Source organism: Crocuta crocuta, unplaced genomic scaffold (genome assembly GCF_008692635.1).
Source record: "Crocuta crocuta isolate KB4526 unplaced genomic scaffold, BGI_CrCroc_1.0 scaffold187, whole genome shotgun sequence".
NCBI classification, from domain to species: domain Eukaryota; kingdom Metazoa; phylum Chordata; class Mammalia; order Carnivora; family Hyaenidae; genus Crocuta; species Crocuta crocuta.
The window spans coordinates 1,690,389-1,705,873 of record NW_027532196.1 but is presented as its reverse complement, the minus strand read 5'-3'; the positions used below and the strand labels follow the sequence as shown (position 1 = coordinate 1,705,873).

At 33.7% G+C, this 15,485-nt stretch overlaps 2 protein-coding genes across 2 annotated transcripts in view; one reads left to right on the top strand and one right to left on the bottom strand.

Annotated features, from left to right (window-relative positions):
* Positions 1–15,485, bottom strand: part of SEL1L2 (SEL1L2 adaptor subunit of SYVN1 ubiquitin ligase) — a 174,313-nt gene that overhangs the window by 125,401 nt on the left and 33,427 nt on the right. The window lies entirely within an intron of this gene.
* The window catches only part of LOC144242559 (ADP-ribose glycohydrolase MACROD2-like), a 1,445,873-nt gene continuing 1,431,959 nt past the window's right edge, over positions 1,572–15,485 (top strand). The window contains exon 1 of the mRNA XM_077777528.1: positions 1,572–1,685. Within this exon, the coding sequence (XP_077633654.1) occupies positions 1,583–1,685 (103 nt within the window). The 5' untranslated portion in view covers positions 1,572–1,582. The remainder of the gene's footprint in view (positions 1,686–15,485) is intronic.

Here is a 15,485-nt window from a genome sequence, read left to right as displayed (position 1 = left end):
GCAGGAAAAATGTTGGCTCCCCATTTCTTATTCACTTGGACTTATATTAAAGTCTCCTGTAGTTGATTTCTGTGAAAGAATCTTTTAAAGTGATTATTTTATGGGGGTTAGACACCTAAAACTAGGTACTGTCCTTAAATATATTCATCTTGTAATCTGCTGACACAGTTGGAGAGAGTACAACTGTCAGTCTCTTTACACTGTGTAGACCTTTGGTAAAGTATTTGATACGTGGCAGTTGGCATATAGAAACACATCACCTTTTTTAAAGAGCTTTTCCTGTGACGGTAGTGCATTATAGTGACTAATAGTTTAGGCTATAGTTTTTGACTAAGGGAGATATCTAACTGTATTTTAATGGAAAGCTTTCTTGCTTTGGACAAGATGCTGAACTTTGATGTGCTTCATTTTCCTATCAACAAAATAATAATAATACCGGGGTGCCTGGTTCGTTCAGTCGGCTAAACCTCCAACTCTTGATTTCCGCTCATGTCGTGATCTTGCAGTTCGTGAGTTCAGGCCTTGCCTCAGGCTCCACACTGCTGACCATGTGGAGCCTGCTTGGGATTCTCTGTCCGCCCATCGCTTGCGTACGCACACTTGCTCTCTCTCTATATAAATAAATAAATAAAAATAAACTTAAAAAAATCCTTAAAAAATAATAGTACCAATTTTGCTGAGTTGTTGGAAAAATGACTTCTGTGAATATGTGTGAAGTACCTAGCACTTGTAAAGAACAGGGACTTTTTTTTAAGTTTGTTTTGGTGCGGCAGAGGGGCAAAGAGAGAGGGGGAAACAGGATCCTAAGCAGGCTCTGTGCTAGTAGCACAGACCCAGACTTGGAGCTTAAACTCATAAACCATGAGATCATGACCTGAGCTGAAATCAACAGCCGGACAATTAACAGACTGAGCCACCCAGGCACCCCAAGAACCGTGACTTCGTTATACGTGACATCAGCTGTTAATAATTCTAAGGTGCATTTGAAAAAATATTTTAATATTATCAAGATGTATATTGAAAGTTGTGTTTAATTACCTCCCACGAAGATATTAAATTGAAAGTGTACTTTTATTGTTGATGGCATTTTAGAATTAAGGAAATACCTTGGTGGCTGCCTTTCTTCTGCTCTTAGCATTTGTATGTACTTGTCTTAGGATCTTGTATTTTATTTATGTAGCAGTTATTTTGTATATTATCCATTCCTGTTTTGTCTTAAACCCCAGGTTAAGGATCACCTTTGTATCTGCAGTATATAAACATATTACTGGCATGGAGTAGACTGTTAGTAGATGTTAATTGAAGGAGTTCACTTATTTCTCGGTCTATCACAAGAGAGCCATCCTCATCAGGCTTTGATTCCCCCTTCCTGCCTACATGCCACAGTAATATGGTGTTAACTTGACGCTTTTTAACCATCAAATACGGAATCATTAGATTTTCATTTTGATGTTTCTCAAGCCCTCACCAATTCTTTGATTTGTTTACATGATTAATATTTAAATTATAAAATAATTGCTGAATTTAAAAGTTAAGTACAAATGGAGATTCTGCTTTTATTTTGCAAGAACGTTTACTGAAGATGACCTTAGAGGAGAGACGCAAAGAATACATAAGGGACTATGTTCCCCTGAACACCATCCTATCGTGGAAGGAAGAGATGAAGGGCAAGAGCCAAAATGATGGTAAGTTTCTCAGAACATTTTTTTAGGTATATGCTATTCCCACTTATTTATGACTGCTGCAGGACAATTTTGACAGAAATGAATAACTTGCATTCAGTAAAGAGGTGACATTTTTGCTGTTTGAAGTAATTGCTTGGTTGCATTTAATTGTTTTTAGCAACCTATTGTGTGTTATTTAAATTTAGGAAATTATATTAACATACTTCATGTTATAGTCCACATTTATAATATGGCACTTTAAAAAAAACTATTTCATAGCTGTTCTTGGAGTAATTAATATTAAGGATTTGGTGCTTTGGTGGTGTGACCCTTTAAGTTGGTTTTGATTAGATTAATTTATATTGGGTTTCTTCAAGTTATTCTAAAGATTGGATACTTGAAAGTGTAGTAGGAAGAATAGAGAAAAACTAACATTTTACATAGTTTTAGAGAAGAGTATATATTTTGTATAGTATGGTATTATGTCTACATGTATTTGTATTACAAAACTTACTCTTAAAGTCTTTATGATTTAATGAGAGTATAGTATAGATTGAGTGAAGATAGTGTTAGAGTATAAATGAAATTTTAAGTATTGAAAAGATAGATGGGATAAATTCTTAAACAATGAAATACATTTATTGGATAATTACTATGCTTCTCAATTAGCACTCATTTATCTGGATGTGAAGATTAGCAGAAATAGGGTGTTTTTTAGGATATTTAACATTTGAGAAAGAAAGGTAACTTTATTAAAGGGTCTTAGAACATGCTAATTTCGTAGGTTATGGTCTTAGATTGATGATACTATACAGGATACTGTGGCTTTAAAACAAGAAGTCTAGTATGGAATTCCAGTGGACAAAATCTCTGGGAAACAGCAGCCCAATTAGGCTTTTGTGTCGGTGAAGAGAACACATTTACCTAAGTGTTTGCATTTTAGGGAGAATTTTTCTTTTTCAAGAAGGCAAAACATGTGGGTCCTTTCAGATTTTGCTTGAAAACATGTGACCTTGGGCAAGTGAAGGTCATGGTTCTACCTCAAGTTCTGATGGGATCTTTGGACAAGCTGATTGGGACATTAACATCTAACCTGCTTGCCCGGGGTTTTCAGCAAATGCAAATTGTTCTAGTAATGGTCTGATTAAGACATCATTCGTTGGTAGAGAAGGTAATGCTGTGTAATGAAAAGAATATAGAACTAGAGACCAAAAGGAAAGATTTTTTTGATCTAGGATCATGCGTCTCTTCATGTTTGGGTCTCAGTTATTCTTTTGTTTATGAGAAACTGGTATTGAATACTTCAGCTCTGTTATTTTATGTCTAGTAGATAGATCTCTTTTTTTCCAGTGCTTCATTCATTTGATTTTCTTTCTTAGTTGCTGTTTTAGCTGGTTATTTTTCTAAGGATGTAGTACATGATGTTCCTTTAAAATAATTTTTGCCTCTCAGATAGATGTGGATTCCTGTTGCTGTCAGAACAATTGACAAAGCAGTAGTGATACTACGTTATATTGACCAATGTTGGGTCTGCTCATCTCTGTGTTAAGGCTTGGCCCTTATATTGGCTGCTTCTATTTGAATATTTGTATAATAGGGTAGGGTTGAACTGGGTTATCAGAGAACTCATAGTTGGATGTTTTCAGAGATACCAAACACCAAAATATGTCCCCCAAATCAGAAAAATACATTGAATAACACCTGTTATTCATTGTTATTCTGTAATTACTCATATCTCAACGTGAGCTTTATAAGTGGTTTACAACTGCTCTGTATGTTTTAGTTTTTTCATTCTTGCTTTTTGAACTAAATGTCTTTCATGGGGAGTGAAGTCGTGTGGTCAGAATTGTATTTCTGTGGAAAAGGTTTTTATTCTTTCCATCTAATGTTACTTGATCCTCTGTCATGACCTAAATTAATGACTAGCCTCTTTTTTTTCCATGAAAAAAAAAAAGGAATGGCTCATTCTACAAGTAATATCTCTTTATTTCTTTATATGATACATGTCTTTTGTAAATGCTTTCTTTTGTTTCCTATCCAATGCTCATTTATGGTAAAACATTAGTAAAGAGTTTTAGTATTTTAACAGATTCTTTAAACACATAAATTAAAACAATGATAAAGGGCAACTATAGTTTTACATTTTATTTAGAAATGTTTAAGTCATTGCTTATAAATGTATATATAAGTAGGTTTGTATTTTTATAATAAGTTAATTTCTTAGGTATGAAATTTCCAGTTAAGTTTTAAAAGAAGTCTATAATTCTTTGTCATAGTTTCTCATTTGTAGGACATGAACAGTATTTCCTGGGCTAGCACAATATACCAATTTCAAGTATTGTATAGTTTACCATTATTACTTACATTTTTTATAGAAGGACATTTTGACTTTGATATCCAAGATTACATGGAAAGTTCTCAAGCTGTTGTTTTTCATTTATTTCTGTGCTTAGTTTTGTTTTACTTTAATGCCTTTTGTTATTATATTGTAGTAAAAAGTTAAATAAGTTGAGTGGCTGAATGCATTTGTCATAATTTTGATTTTGAAGCATTCTAAGAAAAGGAACCAAAAGTTGCCAAATATAAAATCATTGTATAGAAAGGAGGAATTCCTATAAAAAGACAATATTTTTACTTTGACTTACTACTCTAGTAATACTGGCAATCGTGGATCAGATGGGGGAGGAATGGGAGATGATTACAAAAAAAAAGATCCACAAAAAAATAAACTACACCCCACTTTCTTATTCATGTTCTTATTTGTCAACTGCTATTGGTAAATCTTTGAAATTATGTGCCTTCACTTAATAATTCTATTTCCTCTGTCAGTTGCTTTGTTGTAGGGACTTTTAAAGTGCTTGTCTCTTATTATACTGTCTCTCTGTACTTGCAGTAGTGCCTCATGGGTAGGTGAGCTCAAATAGTATGCTAAATAAGAACACCTCAGAGGTTAACCATCTATCAAGGACAATTCTATATTTCAAACTTTTTCAAACTTTTAAAGAACATTTAAAAACATATATAAAAATAGAGTGGTATAATGAATTTTTATGCACCAATCACCCTGCTTCAACAGTTAAAATGTGGTCAATTTTATTCGATCTATACCAATACTTCCAAATTATTTTGAAGCAATTCCTGTGTATCATATCAATTTTTTTCTGTAAATATATGTGTGCATATGTGTGCATTCTAAAAGTGACACATTTGTATTTTTTTTACAATTACCACAACACTATCAATCACACCTAAAAAATTAATAATTCTTTAATATAAAATGTCCAATTAGTATTAAAATTTTTACAATAAAGGGATTTACCTCTTTTTAATACAGTTGGCTTGAGATCTAAACAAGATCCAAATATTGCATTTAATATATTTCGTAAGTATCCTTTAACATATAGTTCCTTTTCTCTCTATCCCCCCCATAATTTTATTTGATAAAGTTATTTGCCTTATAGAATTTTTCACAACTTCGATTTTGACTGCATCCTTCTGGTGTCCTTTAACATGTTCTTCTGTCCACAGTGTTTCTTATGAGTCCAGTTTCTTATAGGCTGGTGGTTAAATTGAGAGGCTTGATCAGACTTGGGTTTAATTTTTTGAAGGAATGCTTCATAGATTATTGTACCTTCTTTTCCATCATATCGCATGACACATAGTGTTTGGTTCTGTCTGTGCTAAGACAGATCACTAGGCTCAAGTATTGTCAGCCTAATCCATCCATTGTAAAGTCTCCTATCACCTTTTCACCTAATGGTTTTAGGAGCCATAGATGATCTTATCCTAATTTTATGATTTCTTTTTCATTTATTAGTTGGTCTTCTATAAAGAACTTTCTCTTATCAACTTTTTGTTTCCATGTAATACAATTTATACAGAAAAAGCAGTATAAACTTTTCAAATTGAGTTGGTTTCCTGAAATCTTCCAAAACTAATGAGAGAGTTTTTAATTTTTGACTGTCATTTTGAATCTCCCTTTATCTCTCCCGGCCACAGAGGTATAGTAAGTGGGAATACTTCAATAGTTAACAGTCTATAAAGGATGTCCATTTAAAGTATAGCTCTCACATAAAAACATACAATTACTAAACTGTAGTCTGAGGATGTAGTAGAAAGACAGTAGAGATATATACCTGGATGTATAGATGGATATGATAGAAAGTGGGCATTACTTCCTTGTAGGGACAAAAGTTCTCAGGTTTAATTGATAGGAGTTCTGTTTTCCTTTGCTGCTTCCAAGCTAATGTTCTACTAGAACACCACTGAGAGAAGCATTGTTGTTCCTTTCTTTAGAGGGAGCAAATGATTGGCAAAGATTCTGCTATGCTTATGCTAATTTTCTCTTACTAATTAGTGTCAGGGAAAATAGCTACAGTTGTAAGTTTAGATGTTTGAGATGTTATTCTTAATGTTTATATGGAACAACAAAGGAAAAATGTAATAAATTATGAAGATAAGTTAGATGAAAAGTACACAATTATTTTACTCAGGTATGGCAGTTTTTTAAAAAATCTATCATTTAGGAAGAAACTTCATATTTCATATCTTGATGTATTTCATGTGTTATATATTCAAATTTGATTTATAGTCATTTGAAAACACTTACCTAGGAATTTTGAACTGTGAAGTCTTTGTAAGTGTGAATCTTCGTTTTTTGGAGTATATAAAAATATTTTGAGATGTGTGGATTGACTAGAGGTATGTGTGTAATCTCTAGCATGGTTGGCTTAGAAGTTCAACTTTATTTGTTCTCATTTTCATTAGAACTAATTTCTTCTGTTAAATTATTTTCACAAGAGGCTGACAAAACAAAAAAAAGTAAGCATTCTCAGTACAGAGATCTTATTTCAGTGTAGGTACTGAATTTTATTTTATTTTATCTATGTACCGACTTGACTATTGATAGTTAGAAATCATCAAAATAGTGTCTTAATATTTTGACCTCAGTGCAAAGTCCAGTATTACTATCCTTAGTAAATTTACAATAAATTTTTGGAATGTTAATATTTTTATTAATCACTACAAATGGGGAAATAAAAATATTATTTATGTTACTGAGTATTACATGGGGATGGATGAGGGACCATAATGGTAAAAAAAATTAATAACTACGATGAGGTGGGCACTGCCCCAGATTTTCAAACTATGTTAACTACATTATTTGATTAAATATTTGATGTTGTTAGTTGGGAGACAGACCACAATTTAAAATGACTAAGCAAGAAAATGGTATTTAAAATGAAATTTAGTAGGTATACAAATATTGGAAAGGAGTATTTCCTATTTAATTTTTCGATACTAATTCCTTTTTATATTTAGTTTGAGTACTACACTTTAAAAGTTAAATGATCAGTAGAAACAGAAAAAGGCTCAGAGCAAAACTCAGCTTCTTAGATAGAAATCTTTTATTTTGAGTGGGTGGTGACTTTTGCCCTCTTTTGATCTTAAAATGAATTTAATTAAAAAAACTGGCAGTCTGTTTTTGCCTCAAGTAACAAAGATCACTCTGGTTTATTCTTCAAGCAGTTAATTTGTGATGCTTTCATTAACAGCAAAGATGTTGCAAAAGTAGAACTTATATTAGAAACAGACATTTTTCACTTACAGTTAAAAGTAAAAACTGTGTATAAAGACTAATTATGAAGACTAAAATCCTAAAATGGGCTGAACTTTATGATCTGGCCTCTCTACTAACTTTGGCCTCTTACTATACTGGTCCTTTTCTTGGTCTCTGCCTCTAGCCACACTATCCTTTTTGTTTCTTGAATGTACTGTGATCCCTCCCACCACTGGGTCTATATCTGTATTTGCACCTCCACCCGCCCCAACCACTTCTCTCATTTTATTAATTTTTCTTAGCTTTCATTTTTCACCTTGAAACCCTTCTGTTTTTTGAAGTCTTCCCTAAGCCCGGACTTAGAAACAATTTCCTTTATTATATACTTTTATGAGTTATGCTCTTTTCCATAGAGCATTTATATTAATTTGTTTTCATATATTCAATCACAGCATTATCTTGATCCAGTTCTATCTCTAAATAAGATTATAATTACTAGGAAAATAGGAATGATGTTGTCTTCACTCCCCTTCCTATCTTTGCATCTGTCATAGTACATGTTTCACGGTAGGTATTAAGTAAATACTTGTGTGAATTGAAGAAATTATAAGCTATTCACATGATGGTATTTTTGTGCATTATTTTTGTTTCACCTTTTCCTCACCGTATTGTAAAGATTCATGTGGGAATGATGGGGTTAGAAATTAAGCCAGATGCCTTTTAATGTAGGTGATGTATACATTTGTATCTTTGTAATACAAGGTTGGTTTTATTAAGTTTTACAAGTTAGTTTACTAATAAATTTGAATAAAGATTTTATTGAACTATAGCATAGATATTTAACTAGGTGAGACAAGGATGAGAATTCATGTGTTATATGTATTCATCAGCATTTTGTGTTATTATTTATATAGTACTTAGTAACTAAATGTCATGATTTCAGTTTGAGTTTAAATATCAAAAGAACTTAAGTTAAAATGAGAGTAAACATAGACACTGAGCCTATTGTGTAGTAATAATTTAAGGTGTAGAAAAACCTTAAAAGTATTACCATTCTAAATGCATTTACTTGGGCCTTGATTCTTGATATATGAAACAACTGTGAGAAATAATTTTATTCTATCCGATTTAAGCCCTTTACTGAGTGAGTTGGTTTGCTTTGTAAAAGAACTTGGCTACTGACAAACAGATGGTCCTCCTATGAAAGAATTAGGCTAAATAACTTCTAAGAATTTTGAGAATAATGGCATTCATTGCAATGTATGAAAACATTAAACATTTTTGTCTTGATATTCTGTGTGAAGTTGTGAACACTAGTTTAGTCACATGTTTGTGAAATAAGGTTAATTTCTAAAATGGAGAGAAAAAAGTTATATAGGGACTTATGATTCACTACATGATTTTGTTTTTCCTCCACCTTTATTTCACTCTTGGTCCTTTTACTTGCTTTCCAAAATTGTTTTAGCAATACATTAGGCACATATTTTATTGTGCCTTGGAGTGTATACCACTAAGTGCTGTGTGAATTGTCCTTGTATTTAAGCATGTTTTAAACTAATATAGAAACAAAAATCACATTTTTTGGTATATATAAAGACTTGGTGTTAAGACCATAGGATGAAAAGTTTTTTCTGTGTACAGAAAGAAAAGGTTTTTGGTGTGTCTCTGTATTTTATAAGTCTGTAACTTCACAGATTTTGTTTTCTTTTCAACCCATTAAGTGAATTATACTAGTAAATAGATTTTACTTAAAAATGTTTTGGTCAGTGCAGACAGATACTTTGGGATGAGTTATGGACTGGTAGTAGCCAAAGCTAATGTTTTCCTTTCATTTTTTTTTCTCCCTCTGATCATACTTCTACATGGTAGAGTCTTTATAAAGTCTTAGTCTTTGTTCCTGAAATACTGAATTTTCATGTAAGTATTCAAAACAAAGACTTAAATACCATTTAACAGTTTTACCTAAGCCTTTGGTGTAGAACCACATTGAGGATTGCTGATGAAACAAGAATCAAAATATAGATCAACAACAAAAGAGTAGTTGACAGTAGTCCATATGCCTGATTTTATGCATGCCAGGGCAGAAGATATATGTGCCCTTCAGGGTTTGGAAATACTAACGTCTAGTTTGGTCTAACTCCGGAGAAGCCATGGATTTCAGATTGGTGGTTGTTCCCTAGAGATTGGACCAAGATATATTCAACTTTTCAAGAAACCAGACTTCCCTGATATATAGGGGATTCTCTCATGAAACTTAGATTTGTGATTGTGTCTGCATAAGAGTGTAACAGAGTTAGAGCTCTTCCACGTTTTGTACTTGTATTAGTGATTCCCTTGAGGGTAAAAACTTTCAGGGAGTGTATGTGTGTATAAATAGAGGCTTACCGCTAAATACTCATCAGGCACGTAACAATGCCATGTTACTTCATTATTGTGATATGTATATATCTTCTGTGTTAACTCTGGGAGTGCTAAAGTTTTGGGATTAAACTTTGCTGGTATCAGATTCTAATTCTGCTCTTATATGCCCTAGCCAAAGGACATGTGACTTCCCTAAACTTGTCTCTTCATTTGTTACATAGCTCCAAAGCTTGCTCTTTTCATTCTAGAATGTACCTTTCTCTTGCATGAAACTTCTTTTGATTCTGTTCTAATCAAACTTATCATATTTATGCTCTTAACCAATGTATAATATAATATAGATTTTCTTCTATGCCTGTTACTGTAACTACATGTATACTTTGAATTTAGTCTGTCTGCTTTAAGAAGGTAGGAATTGTGACTACTTACTGAAATTTTATTTTGTAGGGTCTAGTGGAGGTCCTTATGTGTATTTGTTTAGTCATTTGTTTTATGCATACTAAGTAGAATTGAAACTGGTCAAGGAAGATTTTTTTAAAAATTGGTTATTTTGAAACATCAGGGCTACTTTTCTTGTTTCCTTTGTGAGTATATGTTAGTTGAATTTAGAAACTTGTATTGTCAGATTTGAGAAGAAAGAAGGCACCTAAAAACAGAAAATACTTTATAAATTAAAGGCTAAAATTTTTAAATTGATAATTTTTGTTATTTAGCACTTAAGAGTAAATGACAAGTGAATTAAAACATCTCTGGCCTTGACTGTATGTGAATTTTAATGTCATTGAAAGGGAAAAATTGTTTAAAACAGGAGTTGACTGAACAGTTTTCACATATTAAAGGAATAGCATAGTTCATACATCAGAGGAGAGGACTTTTTTTTAAGGAAGGTATCTTGACCTTTTGTGACTAAGAGAAGTCTAGAAAGAAAAGACAAAAAACAGAGAGGCATTTTGAGTTTTGGCGCAGGCTGGGAGAGAGATGTGAGGATATAGGCATCAAAGGAGGAGGAAGAGACTCAGGAGGAATGGTAGAAAGCAAACAGCTCCAGCAACATGTCAGGAAGTAAGTCCCCATGTAAGGATAGTCTGTGTATCCTCAAAGAATATAGATAGGATGGGGGCTGGAGCTATTTATCTTACTGGATTGCTAAAATAATGGGTGTACCAGTATGGAGATACCCAGGTGCCTGGCATCTTGATTGCTTTAATGATAGTAGAGGTTATGTGACTCATAAGAATATTGAGTTTAACCATACTTATGAGTGCCTTTGACCAACACAAAAAATATATACTGTATAGTCTCTGAATTCTTTCACTTGTTCAGGTAGTATGTGGCTGGACAGATAAGAAAAGGTTTACCTGGCAGTCTACTAGACATACTTAGCATAAGAAACTAGTTGAAATGTCTGGTAACTTGACTTGGTCCTTAAGTGTATTTAGAATGTTTACCCATTTTAAAGTGTACAATTTAGTGACTTTAAGTACCCTTTACAGTGTTGTGCAACCATTTTCAGTACCCATTTCCAGAACTTTTCATCTTCTCAAATAGAAGCTCTGCACCCATTTAATAACTTCTAATCCTCCCTCTCACACAGCTTTTGGTAATCTCTATTTTATTTTCTGTCTCAATAAATTTGTCTCTTCTAGACTTCACATAAGTGGAATCATACAATATTCTTTATGTCTGGCCTGCTTTACTTAGCATAATGCTTTGTAGGTTCATCCATATTGCAGCATGTATCAGGTAGTTCATTCCTTTCTGAGGTTAGATAATATTGTATTATATACTACATTCTGTTCATTCATCTGTTAATAGACATTAGAGTTTTTATACCTTTTGGCTATTGTTAATAATGTTAATTATTAATTATGCTAATAATGTTAAAAATAAAAAAATTTTTAGTTCTTTGGGGTATATAAGTGAGGAGTGGAATTGCTGGATTATATGGTAATTCTGTGTTTTAACTTTTTGAGGAACCACAAAATTGTTTTCCACAGTGGCTGTGCCCTTTTACACATTCCCATTGGCAGTGCACAGGGTCCTTCCCCATTCTTGCCAATGCTTGTTATTTACTTTTTTAAAAGAATGATAATAAAATATAAATACTTTTCCAGCAGTGCTTCATAGTTTTTAGTGTCTTTCACCTTAGTTTATTACTAAGTATTTTATTCTTTATGATGCTATTGTAAATGGAATTGTTTCCCTTTACTACTTATTGGTTGTTCATCATTAGTATCCAGAAATGTAACTGATTTTTGTGTGTTGATTTTGTATCCTGCAACTTTGTTGAATTCAAGCTAATAATCTTTGNTTTTTTTCCCCATTCATCCCTTTAAACAAATCATACTACTTTTCTCTGCTTCTGCCTCCAAAGTTTCTGATTAGAAATCAACTGATAATTTTATTGAGTATCCCTCGTACATGATGAGTCACTTCTCTCTTGTTGCTTTTAATTCTTTCTTTGTCTTGGTCTTTGACAGTTTATGTGTCTTCTGTGAGTTTTGAATTCCACTTGGAGTCTGTTGATATTTTTTGATTTGTAGATTGATATCTTCCATCAGATTTATGATGTTTTGTCCATTATTTCTTCAAATTATCTTTCTGGCTTGTTCTCACTTTGTGAGACTCCCATAATGCATATACGTGTTGGTCTGTTGGATTGTATCTCTCAATTCTTTTAGGCTTGCTTCACATCATTCTTTTGTGTTTATTTTTCATCTTTGATAATTTCAATTCTTTTATGTTCAGGTTCACTGATTCTTTCTCCTGGCTGCTCATTTCTGCTGTTGAACCCCTCTAGTGAATTTTTTTATTCTTACTGTGCTTCTCGTGTCCAGAATTTTTAATTCTTTTTTAAATATATTTTTTAAAATTTTCTGTTTATACATTGTTTTCTTGATTTCCTTTTTAACTTTATTGTTTAAAAGTTACTGTCTGGTAAGTTTGAAACATGTGGACTTTCTCTGAGATTGTCAGTTCATCTTGTTTGCATGGGAGATTTTTTCTCTTGTGTTATAGATCTTTTATAATTGTTAAAAGTGCGCATTTGTTGTATTTTTTAAAAATTCATGTCTGAGAGAGAGAGACAGAGACAGAGAGACAGCATGAGCAGGGGAGGGTCAGAGAGAGAGGGAGTCACAGACTGAAACAGGCTCCAGGCTCTGAGCTGGCAGTCAGCACAGAGCCTGACGCGGGGCTTGAACTCATGGACTCTGAGACCATGACCTGAGCCGAAGTTGGACGCTTAACCGACTGAGCCACCAATGAGCATTTGTTATAGTGTGATAACTGTGGAACTTAATTATACCTCTTTTCCAGGGATTTTTGCCTTCTCTTTTTGATTTCTGAAGACTATAAATTCATTTGTTTCAAGGTTTTTCTTATTTTTCCATAGACTTTGTCATGTGTGATCATTGAAGTCTTTCTTCTGTTAGCTTGTGATTGGCTCAGGGTTTTACAGGTATTTCTTCAGGAGTTATCCCTGTCTTTGAAGATGAGCTATATGCTGGGACTTTTCTTTAGTACCTAACAAGGATCTTCTCAGAATCTAAGGATCATCTTGAAGTGTAAGCTTAAGGTCTTCTTAACTTTTTTTCTGAGCATGTATCCCTTCTGGACATGCACGTGACTTTCTAAATTCTTCTGTACACGTGTCTGCTTTTGAATGTTCTTATTTTCCAGAAATACCTGGAAAATACCATTTTCTCTGTGGACATTACATAGCCTATTGTATATCCACCCTTAATCTTTCCACAGGTATATGTGAGTATATAGTTGCCTAGTGGCTTTTATGAGCAGGGCCTGTTGATTGTTCCACCTTAGTTTTGAGTTAGGTGAAATAGAGATGAGTGCCTTGCTTCTGTTTGTCAAGTATCCTCTAGATAGGTTAGAATAAATTTAACACAATAATTTGCAAATAAGGTCTGTTCTGCACCTTCTGATTTGTTTTGGGAAGGGGGTAGGGCATGGATGAGCACAAACATTACAAAACTTTCCAACCCTTTTAAATAAGGGTTTTCCTCTTTTCTAAGAGAGCACGTGCACAGGTGGTGGTAGGGGCAGAGTGGGAGAGAGAGAGTCCTAAGTAGGCTCCATGCTCAGCATGGAGCCCAATGCAGAGTCCTACTTGGGGCTTGATGTCATGACTGTGAGATCGTGACCTGTGCTGAAATCAAGAGTGGGCCACTTAATGGAGCAACCCAGGTGCCCTAAGATAGGTTTTTCTTTTCTTTTTTTTAAGTTTATTTATTTTTTGAGAGACAGAGACAGTGTGAACAGGGGAGGGGTAAAGAGAGGGAGTCACAGATTGTGAAGCAGGCTCCAGGCTCTGAGCTGTCAGCACAGAGTCTGATGCAGGGGTTGAACTCACAAACTGCGAGATCATGACCTGAGCTGAAGTCGGACACTTAATCAACTGAGCCTGCCAGGGACCAGTTTTTTCTTAATTAGATGTTGACCTGGTTTCTCTAAACCTTTGACTGTTTTTCAGCATTTCATCCAGGTTGGTTCAATTTCTGCATGTTGTTTTTGATGTTCCTGTGGGTAAATGAGAGCTTGAAACAACCTGGTCCACCATTCTGCTTGAACTTTATAATTTTGAATGTGAAAACCAACTGTGTTAGTTTGGCTACTACTAGCAACTTTAACAAATTAATTCTCAAGAGGCTTGATCTAATAGAAGTTTATTTCTATGTTACCTAACAATTCAGTGTGGGTATCATGATTGGTGTCAGTGGAGGGGTAGTGGTGGTGGTGGTTGGGTTGGGGGATATGAGTGTGCATATATGTGTGGAGGATAGGGTTGGACATTCTGTTTCAATAGTCCTTTAGAGAGAGAGAGAGCTAATGGAATCTATGTCTTCATTAAAATGTTGCTTCTAAGATTGCCCTTGAGAACCATAGGGGAATAACCCACCCAGAGTTATTGGTGTTTTTTTTTCCACAAAATTATTTTCTGTGCAGTTAGCAATACTTAAAAATGTTCTTTTTTTTTCTGAATTTTTTTTCTAAACCACTGATACCTATCCTGCAAGTTTTAATGCTGGCATTTTCTTGATTTTACCACATGGTGTTAACGCAAGGTTTCATCCAATTATTAGGACTCATACTCTTTATTGAAATGGTCATTAAATGGACTATTGCTTGAAATATTGAGAGGTTGCCGTTGTCTAATTATATCACCAGAAATGGTCAGTACATAAGTTCTTATGCACACAGACAGTGAAAATTGTCATGAACACCATCTCCCAGCAGCAGTTGTAAATGCCTTTAATTGTAAGGCATATGCCAATTTCAGAGATGTTAAAATGCTTTTTAAAAAGTCATTTTAGAATTGAAGATGCATACTCTGTTGGATTTGTTTTGAAGTTCAATTTTTTAATGGCTTTTAATGTTTAAGATTTTTTCTAATGATGCCTAATCTATTGAAAATCCTGGCTATTTGAGTTTATAAATATAGTTGCATTTTAGTTTTTCAAATTCTTTAATTTAGAGTAATAGATGAAACGAGGGCCAAGATAGAGCAGCTGGTTGGAGCATTGGCTCAAAATTAATTGTGTCTGATTTTAGAACAATGCAAAAAAACTTTTAAACACCCTTAGTTGCTTCCAAATGGAATGAACTGTGACACAGAGCATTTCCTGTCATTGGAAGTATTCAGAAAGGATGGATGAAACTCAGAGTAAAAGCACTTTCTTCTCTGGGTGGTGATTGAACAAGATGTTGTCTAATCTGTGTCTGACTACTGAGATTCTTACTCCATAATAATTTTGTGTAACTGATATTCCCTTTTTGATCTATTAGTGATTGGATACCAGTGATTTTTTTTTTTCTTTAAGGCAGACAACTACGTGCAGGTTACTTTTCTGTTTCTATTTAACACACTAAGCCAAGGCATTTTA